The 11789-nt window shown below is 42.2% G+C and overlaps 5 protein-coding genes across 7 annotated transcripts; 2 read left to right on the forward strand and 3 right to left on the reverse strand.

Moving 5' to 3' along the window:
* Positions 1-301: 301 nt before the first annotated feature.
* Positions 302-2689, reverse strand: LOC132696506 (another transcription unit protein). The gene is made up of 2 exons (XM_060661366.1): positions 1406-2689; positions 302-876 (listed from the first exon to the last, which is right to left on the reverse strand). Exons 1-2 carry the CDS (start codon positions 2615-2617, stop codon positions 358-360), a joined length of 1731 nt encoding a protein of 576 aa, XP_060517349.1. The 5' UTR covers positions 2618-2689; the 3' UTR covers positions 302-357.
* A 1305-nt stretch (positions 2690-3994) lies between these two features.
* On the forward strand, positions 3995-5354 carry LOC132696691 (protein crossbronx homolog). Its single transcript, XM_060661672.1, has 6 exons — positions 3995-4269; positions 4325-4464; positions 4514-4578; positions 4630-4730; positions 4781-4974; positions 5024-5354. Exons 1-6 carry the CDS (start codon positions 4258-4260, stop codon positions 5286-5288), a joined length of 777 nt encoding a protein of 258 aa, XP_060517655.1. The 5' UTR covers positions 3995-4257; the 3' UTR covers positions 5289-5354.
* Positions 5355-5427: 73 nt separating this feature from the next.
* LOC132696053 (UPF0598 protein CG30010) lies at positions 5428-7418 on the reverse strand. Of its 3 annotated transcripts, none has more exons than XR_009617988.1 (3): positions 7193-7418; positions 6541-7149; positions 5428-6488 (listed from the first exon to the last, which is right to left on the reverse strand). XR_009617988.1 is itself a non-coding variant. In XM_060660600.1 (2 exons), the coding sequence occupies exons 1-2, from the start codon at positions 7361-7363 to the stop codon at positions 6661-6663; spliced, it is 660 nt and encodes a 219-aa protein (XP_060516583.1). In that variant the 5' UTR covers positions 7364-7418; the 3' UTR covers positions 5432-6660. The 3 variants fall into 3 exon arrangements, 1 of the variants encoding a protein (XP_060516583.1); XR_009617987.1 differs by having other exon boundaries at positions 5430-6230; positions 6281-7149; XM_060660600.1 differs by having other exon boundaries at positions 5432-7149.
* A 29-nt stretch (positions 7419-7447) lies between these two features.
* On the reverse strand, positions 7448-9134 carry LOC132696054 (DNA-directed RNA polymerases I, II, and III subunit RPABC2). The gene is made up of 3 exons (XM_060660601.1): positions 8440-9134; positions 7884-8378; positions 7448-7829 (listed from the first exon to the last, which is right to left on the reverse strand). The coding sequence occupies exons 2-3, from the start codon at positions 8008-8010 to the stop codon at positions 7561-7563; spliced, it is 396 nt and encodes a 131-aa protein (XP_060516584.1). The 5' UTR covers positions 8011-8378; positions 8440-9134; the 3' UTR covers positions 7448-7560.
* Positions 9135-9246: 112 nt separating this feature from the next.
* LOC132696121 (cdc42 homolog) lies at positions 9247-11114 on the forward strand. The gene is made up of 5 exons (XM_060660751.1): positions 9247-9384; positions 9549-9620; positions 9681-9793; positions 9904-10013; positions 10063-11114. The coding sequence occupies exons 2-5, from the start codon at positions 9556-9558 to the stop codon at positions 10348-10350; spliced, it is 576 nt and encodes a 191-aa protein (XP_060516734.1). The 5' UTR covers positions 9247-9384; positions 9549-9555; the 3' UTR covers positions 10351-11114.
* The last annotated feature ends 675 nt before the right edge of the window (positions 11115-11789 follow it).

Raw genomic sequence — 11789 nt, forward strand, 5'->3', positions numbered from 1 at the left:
GGGATTTTAAGATTAAAACAGCACGAAAGAAAAAAAGATATTTTTGGTAATCCCATTTTTCTCATATACACTAATTTCTTGTCGTCGCTTCTTAAAAATATACGAACCTAACCTATTCGCTGTCGCTCACCCCTGTTGCATATTTACCCGGAAACCAGAGTTTAAAAAATGGGTATTACACCCATTACTTATGGGTGCATATAATATCAGATTTCGTTCCGTTCAACGCGACGGCAGGTAGAAACGCCTGGATTTTAAAATCAAAACAATACAAACGATTTTCAACATTTATTAATCGCTTTTCTCTCGTATAAACTATTTGTTTGTCGCCGCTTCTTACAAATAAACGAACCTAACCTATTCGCTGTCGCTCTCCTCGTCCGAATCCTTCAACGCCTTCGGCTTGTCAGACTTCCTCACCCTTCTGTTTTCGATGTCCGAACCCTCATCGTCGGATGAATAAATCGCGCCCCCCTTCGACACTCCGCCCGCCCCCGCCTTGTATTTGTTTTTAATGGCGCTGATCGAAATGGCACCCTCGTCGTCGCTGCCCTCCTCTTCACGGTACGTGTCGCGGGCCGCCTGCGATCTCGACGCCGAATCGCTCTTCTTCCTTTGCGTTTTCGGCTTCACGGTCTGGCGCAGTTTCTCTTCTTCTTTTTTCAACCGTATTGCCTTGTCGTGGTCGGGATCGACGCCCACCTGCGACAGTATCTTGATGCCGGACGTTTTTTGCGACCTGTCCGCCAACGACAACGTCATCTTCCTGTGCGTGAAACTCTCGGTCGAATGCGGCCTGAAGCTCAGCTTCGTCCTAAACACCGCCTGGCCTTGCAGGCCGGTTCCCTGTCGTATGAACAGGTGGTTGTGGTCGCCCTGCAATTGACAGTTTGCGATTCAGTAGTTTAGGAAAGTTGAAGTACAAGCAACCTCCAGCCGCAGTTATTTATTTTGTTTATCAACGGTTTTCCAGACGCCCTTTGCGGCTATGCAAGCTTACTGTTTCCAGTTATTTACATCAATGGCAGACAGTAACACATAGCTGGCTCATTTGGACAAAGGTTGTGGGTTAGTTTGCACAAAACAGTGTCCAAATTAATATTGATAAACATATGACTATGACAAAATGGGATCACATGGGAAAGGTAAATATGTATTTCCAGTCGGCCATGAAACTCAAAAATGATTTTATTAATATTACAAGCAAAGCTTATAAGTCTCTTTGATTCTTAATAAAAAATTCAAAAATCTTCAGGCTATTTAAACCACACTTGGTACATGCCAGTATTCTCAATTGCATTAAATTGTTCGAAAGAAATGTGTAAAGTAAATGCGTTAAGCGATAGTCAGTGTAAGTGTAAGTGTCACCTACCCAATGTCGGTGCGAAATTAAACAAATACTCACTTGGAGAGGTTGCCTATAGACGTCGAATATCTCCGAGCCGAGGTGTAAGCTGTACGAGCCGTCCGACCACCTAACGATCTTCGCGTTCGACTCTTTTTTTACGTCGCCCTCCTTGTCCACCACCTCTCTCCACCTGACCGTGTTCTCCACCTTGAGCTTCAACCTGGCCCTGCCCTCCTCGTCCAGCGTTTCCTCCTCGTCGATCTCGTCCTCGTACGTTTCCGGATCGAAGGGCCTCGTCTCCACTGACAAGAAGTTCGGCAGCTTGACGAAATTTATGTCCCTGCCGAGGTCGCAGCTTATTTTCGGCACCTCGACGTCGATACGCGTCTCCGGTATCACCTCAGGCTCGTTCTCCTTATCATCAGCGTCGTCGCCCACCCTCGCGACATCCGCGTCGTCGTCAGAACGTCCCGCCTCCTTCTCGTCGCCCGTAACCTCAGCTCGCTCTTCTTCCTCTTCTTCTTTTTTATCCGGCCGGCCTTTGGTCACGTCGTCGTCACTGTCCTCGCTTATGTCGTCGGCGTCGTCACCGAAAATAGCGGCCGCGCTCACACCCTTGTCCCCTTCTACGCTTTTCGCTTCGCCCTCGTCGCTGTCCGAATCCAACACCCTACTTTTCTTTTTGGGCTCTGCTCCTTCGTCGTCGTCGTCCGATTTTCCCTCGTCTATTTGAAGGTTGGGGCTGTTCGACCTGCTCTTCGAAGCCCTCGACGACTTTCTGGAACCCACAGACGCATTGGAACCTGATCTCCTTGAACCCCGCGAATCTGATCTCTTCGACAACCTGGACCTCCTAGAAGTCTGCGACTCTCGCGAGCCCGACCTACTGGATGCTTGCGAGTCCGATCTCCTAGAAGACCTTTTAGAAGTATCGGACGCCGCTGATCCGGATCGCGAACGGACGCCTGATTTTTTAGATTCGACAGACCCCGACCTCGATCGGCGGGTATTGTCCGATTTTCTCGAATCCGCGGATTCTCGCGAACGAGATCGCGACCTGTTCGAGTCGGCAGGCGAATTTTCACGACTCGCCGACCGTTGAGATCGATCCGATGCGACGCTACCGGATCTCGAGTTCGACGCGGACCTCCCTTTGCCGGGGCTACCCGGCGACCGCGGCGAATTCGACGGGGATTTCGCGTTTCCCGGAGTCCGCGAACGACTGCGGCTCCGGTTCGAGCCGCTGTCGGAGTCAGAACCCGAAGACATTGCGGAAATAACGCCTAAAAGTTCACGAAACGGTATATAACCTCTCAATTGTTTACGTTATTCGCCACGGACCGACCCGCAAGCACTGACAACAGAGAGAGAGAGAGAGAGAAATAAAATACGAATTGCTCTCAGGTGGGCAAACCCGCTGTGGTCATTCACCCATTTTCCGGTAACCGCCGAAGATTTTTCTTTTGGTCACAGACCAACATTTATAACCTGGAGGGTGCCTTAATAAAAAGGGCCTGGACAGATCCATCCACTATTCAAAAATCTTTGACCGATAGCAAAAAATGGCCTTCCCCGCTACCACCGCGGACCTACCGGGCAAATCCGGCCAGCATACCGGCGTGAACAGAAAAGAACAGCGAGGCCGACAATGATTATAACTTTCAAACATTCACTAAACACTAAAAACACTAAATCCACTCAATAGGAACAGATGTCAAAATTATTGGGGACGATTAAAAGAGATTCTGTCTGGAGCGAACGAAGGTTAAACCGCCATCTGCAATGCTCACGACAGAATCCCACTTAGACCAGACGAATCATAATATAAGAATAGTTGTAATTCGTGCATCTATGGGATTGTCTCGCCCACGAGACCCCCACCCGAATTTTAAAATGACAGATATACGAATCCAGAATACGGATCGATACCTCGTGCTTCATTGAACATTTATGCATGTTTTGAAATGTATTCGGAATATCAAAAATTTCATGGAATATTGGACCGGTCACGGACTATGGATAGTCGTCAAGCGGATTTTTTTGACAACTGTCAGAAGCCGCCTGGGTTATCCATGTATCGTGGAAGTGTGTACGACGTAATTTTTTCGAGCAAAATGGATTTGATTAATTTAGCGGAATTTGTCGGTGTATAAGGAAAATCCATATTCCCAACAGTAGGAGCAAGACAAACGAGGATGTTTAAAATGTTGCATAAAATCACATGCATACCAATTAGATTAATATACGTACAGTTTAATTACAATTCTCGTACATTTAAGGGCAGTTTATTGACATGTTTAATGATAGATTTTAATTTTCTTGATCACATTTTGCAATCCCAACAGTTTTTTAATCTTGGGAGGCGAAACTATCATCTCAATAGGAGACCACGTTGCTTCTTGCATATTTGTTCCACTTACTGTATCACTTGTATATTTTGACTTAAGATTCATCTTTCCCTATTTCCACGCAAATGGTTGGTAATTTTATCTGCAGAATTTCTTTCCATAAGTTATCTTTATGTGGGTAATTCAGAGAAAATTAAGGAAATGGCCCAATGATCCTGGTAATGTCGGTCATTACAGCGGAAAAAAACTATGAAAGTTTACAATTTAAGGTACAAACAACTGATTCACAAAGTATATGCAAATGTTCCATTCGAATATTCCCAGCACTGGTTTGCGCCAAGACAATTTCTTTATCTATTATTTCAATCGTGCTGTGGGATGAAATATGTAATCGCCATTCACCATTGAAAAAATTGATCCCGAGCGTAAATAACACGGCTAATTATCGCTGGTTTTGTCGGCGATAAGGAATAATTGGCAAATTGATTACTATGTTGACAATTTATGACGCCTTTTATTTTTTATTTTGGGAATTAGCAGGCTCCGAGAAGTACGCTCGGGATGGAGCCCGAAGTAAACCCGTCGTCGCTACGTTTGCTCGTTGAAGTTAAAGTCGAGACCGTTTTAGAGTGATCCTGGAAAGGATGACGGGGCACAGCAGCGTAGAACAATCAGAGCCGACTACCCCAGAGCGAGTTTTCGAGAAAATGACGAAATAGGTAAACTTTACAAGGCCGTTAGGCAGGAGTACGTTATCTTGGCCGAATAGTAAGTATGGGTTGCGATTTTGGCCGTTAATAATAGACGGAAATTTAAGCAAAATGGTGCAAGCGGAAAACATACCCGGGGTGTACGTCATTCCGTCCAGGGAAACACCTCTAGGTAAAAGGACATGTGAGTGAGGACTTGAGAACTTTTTTTTGTTTCTTTTAGTGTGGTTCGGGGTTATTTTCGTGAGGCGCGGTTGCTACGAGGACGGCGTCTTTAGGTTTACCATAATTTTGGATGACGATTTTCCCGACTCCGCTCACCCGGTGAGCACGTTTAAAGAATGAAGTCGTCGTCGCTTTACTTCGCTTTTCAGAAAGTACGATTTCAATCCCCCATATTTCATCCTGTGATAAACCCCGAGACTTACGAGTTGCATCTGCTGGAAGCTTTCCCCGCATGGAACAAATCGGAGCAGCACCTGTGGCAACTTTTAAAGTATCTTTACTGGGTGTTTAGTAACGTCGACGCGAGCGTAAGCCACGGCATCGATAAAGTGACATCCGAAATGTGAGTCTTCATCGTCTAAACGAGTTTGAGGTTAGAGTTGCATGTTTAGGTTCTTGAACGATAAGGAAAACTTCCAAACAAGAGTGAAGGAGTTGGTAAAGGCGAGTCACACGGTGCTTTACGATGAAGCCCCGAAAAACGATAAGCATTACATCACTTTCGAGTCTTTCGATCCTGAAAAACACGACAAACGCAAGCTGTTTACCGGGTTTAAGCAAAGGGATACAGGTAGGAAGGGGTACTCGTGGGTCCTGCCGAATAGGCTTAAACCTTTGGAGCGACCGCCCGCCTCTGAGGACACCAACGAACCTTGATTTAGTATAGTGTTGTTAATTTTTTAATAGTCTAAATTATATATAAAATAAATCACTTTAAAAACTTATATTGCTTTTATTGCAGGGAAAAATGTTTAAAAACATCTTAAAGGTTAAAAAATGGGATAAAATTCTGCGAAATTGTAAAAGTTAAAGAAAGTATATAGTAAAGGATTATATAGTAATATATATTAAAATCTATTATATGTCACTCCAAAAAATTGCTAATCTTAGAAGTAGAAAAAGGAAGTAAAATTCTTCAGAATTTTAATCCGATTTTTGTGGAAACAGCAAAAAAACATTATATAATAATATATATAAATCACTGAAAAAAATTATTACTTTTATTGGAGGTAATAATGTTTTTAAAGTCTTAAAAGTAAAAAAAGGGCAATTCGACGAAATTTCATAAGAGCTTAATATATATTAAAATACATATTTAAAATGTTTAAAAACATCTTGAAAGTAAGCAGCTTTTCTTGGAGAGATGCAAAAGAAATATTGATTAATTAAAACTTTAATTTTCATTTTTCTCATATTTCTTGGTCATTATGGTGTCTTTTCTAATGTTGCTATTTTTTTTTCTGGTAACTTTAGAATCCCCATATTTTGGAAAGACGTAATAAAATCAATCAATACTTTCAACAAAAAAAAATTCGAAAATGGTTTTCATATATTTTTTCAATTTATGACAAAGCGACCAATAGAAAATGCTGAAAATTATTTTTAAACTTCTAGGATGGTCATCAGGTGGCGAAATCGCCATCTTAAATCTCGTTTTTGGAGAATGATGTTACGTTACGTATAGCCAAAATATACATACAAATAAAAAGGTCATTTTTTTTTTAACTAAATTTTTGCACAATTTTCTACCGCCATTACAATTTTTGCTATTTTGTTTTCCAACGCGCATTTGCGTTTACAAAATTTCCTATTTCACGGCTGCAATTGGCATTTTAAATATAATTTCGGTATCTTAACAGTAAACTTACGTGTATTTTGCTAAAAGAACGAAATTTTAGGTTTAATAATGCAGGTATTGTACTTATAATATAGGTTTGACCCGTATTCGGTTATCCTTTGTTGCGATAAGAAGGCATTTTTTTTTTGGTTGAGTATTAATTGCTATTGACATGTTAAATATAATTTCCGTATTTTAACAAGCAATCTAAATGACTCAACCGTGTCAGCTTTGGTATTCTGAAAGGAACCGTTTTCGACGACTCATTAAAAAATTCAATTGTGCCCCTACCTGCCATTCTAGAAACTTTCTAAAAATCAATTCCAGCATTTTCTCTTGTCGGACGTCACAAGTTTTTCCAGCACGAGTTTTTATAGTTGTCTCGGGAGACATAAATAACCTAACTTTAACCTAGCCGCTTTTTCTATCCATTACTTCCTTATACCACTGCCCTTCCAATAGGTATCTGTGCCCGTCGAAATTGAAATGAGTCGGTGGATCGCCAGGCCTGTCGCCGAATTCAAAATGGCTGCTAAACTCCACGGCCAGTTTCGATCGGATCAACCCCACGGAACCGACCTCTGGCGGTGCCGGATGGTAAACACGACCGGTGGTTGGCAACATCAACAGTTTATCGGGGCGAAACTCCACCGTAAGCAAATCATCCGCATGGTTGTGCGCCAAAAGGTACTCTCCGTTTTTTCGTATCACGTGGGTGTAAACGACGGGGTAGTCGTCGCATCTAACGAAATTGCGCTCCTTGCCGCAAACGGACAGATAGGGAAACTCCGTGTAGCGACCGGTGCCGTTCAGCCGGAGCCGTCGGAAGAAGAATCGCAGGAACGACTTGTCCTTGAAACACGACGTGAAGTTTTTCATGCGGGCGTCGTCTAAAAACAACTAGCGAGGACGCGATAGGGCCTGAAGAATGTTTATCGGTTACCATCCCTTGGTGGTCGATGTAATAAAAGTACTCCCTAACTTTGGGTTCCGGCTCTTGACCTTGCACATAATGCAGGCTCCGGTATAAGAGTAGTTTATTTCGCGCTACTCGCACCACGGCCGACATTGTTTTCGAACGAACGAAAGATTTATTACAAACAAAAAGCAACATCAAAGTCCAACATAACAAACACGACCATAACCTCAAACATCGCGAACGTCTGGCCAGCCGCAAAAAAAAAATCATTAATCCAATAATTATCGACATGTATTTAGGAAACTAACCAATACTGGCGAAAAAAAAAATGGTTATAAGCCATTTACAAAAAGAAAACTTTATGAAAAAATTTAATAGAAATTGATTCCCTTTCAATGGTCTATAATAATGAGCTCGTCAATGCCCCAATCTTCGTAAGAGTGATCGGGCAGGTACCTCCTAATTATGATGGGGATTTTGCGTTGCTTCAGTTCCTTCATGGCGATCTGCAGCGGATCTGTTTCCCCATCCAATTCGACCATTACCGGGGCGCACATGGCAATCTGAAGCGCCCGGGTGCCCAATACTCTCGCCCTTTCGTATTTTGTCATATACTTCGTTGTGATACGTTTGTCTTTGGGTACGCCGCCACCTGCTTGGCCTACAAACCCACACTTTAAGAGTTGAAACGCTTTCAAAACACTTACTTAGGCACCTGGCTGGACGATGTCGATGTTGTCGCCTTCCTCATCAGGCTGTTCGAGCTCCTCGATATTGTCATCGTCTACATCGTCGTCAAAATCATCGCCGGCATCGTTATCGTCGTATTCTTCGTCCGCCATTTGAAAATTACGTTAAATTCCTAAGGCAACGCAGAACTAACCCCTCCGACCACAATAGAATGTCTTCTTCCTTGTCGTTGCTTTTACGTAACGTTGCCATTTTAGCTAAGGACATTCGCCCATTATCAACTACAGTCGAGGATTTTTGTGTAAGACCCAATGCGTCTTCATCTTGTAGACCAAGTAATCCACAGATTATTTTTTTACTACAAAGAATATGGTAAAGTGGGGTTTTAATTCCAATGAAACCATGTCTTGACTGGCCGCTCCATCCACAATTTCATCATTTTAAACATTTTTTTAATTTTAAGAAAATACCATTCACTTTAGCATTGAACTCAGTGGATTTCAGGCTCTAGAGGGCATTCCTAGAATCAGAGACCACCCAGCTCTCGTCAAATTATAAGTACTTATTTAATGGGTGCATACTTAATATTAAGATGTGAGATGAAAGCACCTATCCCCACCATTCCCTGACAAATGCATAATCTGAGGACCATCCGAGTTCACACATCTCTCGAAATACCTTTTCATTAGGACAAGCCTTAGAAAAACCCGAACCTATACAATGCACAGGAAAAAATTGATAGAGATAAGGCGACATCAGATCAAAACTCTCAATCAATGGAGGCATATAGTTATTGCCAAAATAATTAAGGTTTCAAAGCATACATACATATAGTTCCTTGACAGCCTTTTACAAAGGGTTATTCCTGCCACTACACCACCTAAAAAGAAGTTTACACGGCAGATACGACCTTCTATCATTCAAACTAGTGCTCCACACTTCGGTCAAACCAGGAGCAATTTTAAGTGCCTGATATTGAACTTTATCTAGTTTACCAATAATTGAATGCAAATGATAGATCCATAATCCAGTTTAGATCTTACAAAAGTTTTATCGAAAGCAATAGTGGTATATGGAAGCATTCCACACCACGTCCTCGGTAAACACTTCATAATATTTTTTCCAGCTGAAGCTCTAGATATCATGCTCTCCACCTGCGGAAGACAGGATAATTTAGAATCAAATACTACACCCAACCCTAATTATTCTTGTAGAAATAAATAGATAAATCCAGGCCATGCAGAAAATTGACACATATTCCAATGTTTCATTAAGAACTCGATTTGGAATCTGGAACGACACAGGTCTCAATCGCCACGGAATGTGTAAGAAACGTCATTCAGATCGCGTAATGTTCAGCGAAACTTTTATAGTCCGTGATGGTCGGCCACGGAAATTTATATTCATTGGACACTGCGCGTTTATGACGGTGTGACGTGAACCCAACCCAAAATTCCTGAAACGCTTTCCGTTTTTTTTAGTTTAGTGTCTCGTCTTTAAGTTGAAAACTTCTTCACCAACGATCGGTACGTTCGCGTCAATCGATCCCAATATTTTGGCCGCTGCACGCTTTGGTGTACGCGGAGCGTTCGCTCGTTTTCGCCGAACAAAAATGGCAGCGGCTTTAATAAAAATATACCCTTATTGTTATGCGTAAAGCGCGGCTTTTCCATGGGCGTGTTTGTTTCAGGGCAATAATGCAGACCATCAAGTGTGTCGTTGTGGGAGATGGCGCTGTCGGTAAAACGTGTTTATTAATTAGGTGAGTACGCGGTGAGATTTCGCGTTCCTTGCGTTTTTCACGAATTTATCTCGCTTCTAGCTACACGACGAACAAATTTCCGTCGGAATACGTGCCCACCGTGTTCGACAATTATGCCGTCACTGTTATGATCGGCGGAGAGCCCTATACTCTGGGTCTTTTCGATACAGCAGGTGGGTTAGGTGATCTTGTAAATAGTTTATTATTTTAAGCCAAGTGATGGTTCGGTGATGTGTAAAAAGGACTCTAAAGCCTCTTAAGCGACGGTTTTTTCGATTTCCAGGGCAAGAAGATTACGACCGACTGCGTCCCCTGAGTTACCCACAGACCGACGTTTTCCTAGTGTGTTTTTCTGTAGTTAGTCCGTCCTCGTTTGAGAACGTCAAAGAAAAGGTGGGGTTTTTGTTCGCTCGCGACGTTTTAACTGACCTTTGGGTTGCAGTGGGTGCCCGAAATCACGCACCATTGTCAGAAAACGCCGTTCCTGCTGGTCGGCACTCAGGTGGACCTGCGCGACGATGGGGCGACCATAGAAAAGCTGGCTAAGAATAAACAGAAGCCGATTTCAATTGAGCAGGGCGAGAAACTGGCCAAGGAGCTGAAAGCCGTCAAGTATGTGGAGTGCTCGGCCCTGACGCAGAAGGGACTGAAAAATGTGTTCGACGAGGCGATTCTGGCGGCGCTCGAGCCACCGGAACCGGTCAAGCGCAAAAAGTGCATTATCCTATAAAATATGGCCACGACTAATGAAAAATTCCCTATAGTCGCATATTTACAAAAACGGAGGCGTATGGGTAGGGTGTATTTTTATTATTTTTTTTAATATGCCTGTTTTAATGGGGAGCCCCGGGGGCGCCGAAACTTTAATTTTACTAGGATAATTTAAAAGGTTGCGCCGTTCGGAGGGATCGAATGGGCGTTCGACCGTTTGAACTCTGAAGGTTTTATAATAGTGCGAGAGTTCTTTCTTCCATCAACGCGCTTCCCGGATTCGCAGTTGAGGTTATAATCGCGAATGGCGACCATGGAAGGAACGACTCTCTCGACGGTTCAGTAAAAGAAGCACAAAACCTCACAAGTACTATTAATATTTCGTGGTCTATGCTCGGTTTGTGTTCCGTGTGGGAGTTTGTTTTCGTGCACGGTCGCATAAGGGTATTTAAACCATTCAGGAAACTTTTAGAAGTGAAATTAAATTTGGCGAGAACTGAGTTTTTGCATTTAAAAGTTCCCCTTCGGTAACATTATAGCATAAAGGAGTATCTTAAAATGATGAATTCGAACCAACTAAAAATTAAGTATTATTTAGGCGAGTTTTAATTTAAATTAGCGGCCGATTAATAAAAACCACAAGGTTTCTTCTCATCCCTAACGCGGATACTTTGGTTTTGAGATGAACTTTTCCCTTGATTACCTAACACTACTTGTATATATTTTACTGTAATATTAACTTTATTCTAAACGGTAAGCTGTAATACAATAAAAAGTTTTAAATTACGAATTGTTTATTTCAATTTATTTAAAAAATATAATATATTTAAAAAAAAGTAATTACGCAAAGATTTGAACGAGATTTCAGCTACAATGACAGATAAAACGATGGTCGCACGTCAATTTCGTCCACTAGGCGTCATTTCCGCACGCTTAATTGGACGTCAGATCTGCCAACCAAAAAAATTAACTAAAAATCTTATTTTTCTACTCCCGTCTGTAAAATCCCTAATTCAACACCCATGTAGCGTGCGGGAAGCGTCAGTTTCGTTTCCCACGAATCCGAGTCACTTCTGACATTTCTAGGATTTTACGGCACGGGTTTGGGAGCAATCGGATGTTTTCGAAGATATTTCCCACGCTTTGAATTTTGACGTTTGTCAATTCTAACAGTCACGTCAGTGAATGTATTCGTGTTTTACGAAAATGTACCCAAAAACTAACGGTCGTAGAAAAAGTATAGTATGCAACACGTTCATTAAATTTAAACTAACCAACCACTATTCTCTGCCTTAGTTTCCAAATAAATACTAATTAACCGTTCACAGTGTTCACGCAGTACGCAAAAATTGGTTAATTCTATGCCGTACTCCATCCATCAACGTACGAAATAAATCGGCACCGATGAGTAAGGTTGTTAATTTAACGTTAATTTAAAACGTATCACGGCGAACATTC

The sequence above is a fragment of the Cylas formicarius genome, unplaced genomic scaffold, assembly GCF_029955315.1.
Source record: "Cylas formicarius isolate icCylForm1 unplaced genomic scaffold, icCylForm1.1 PGA_scaffold_1__22_contigs__length_36826433, whole genome shotgun sequence".
Classification (NCBI taxonomy): domain Eukaryota; kingdom Metazoa; phylum Arthropoda; class Insecta; order Coleoptera; family Brentidae; genus Cylas; species Cylas formicarius.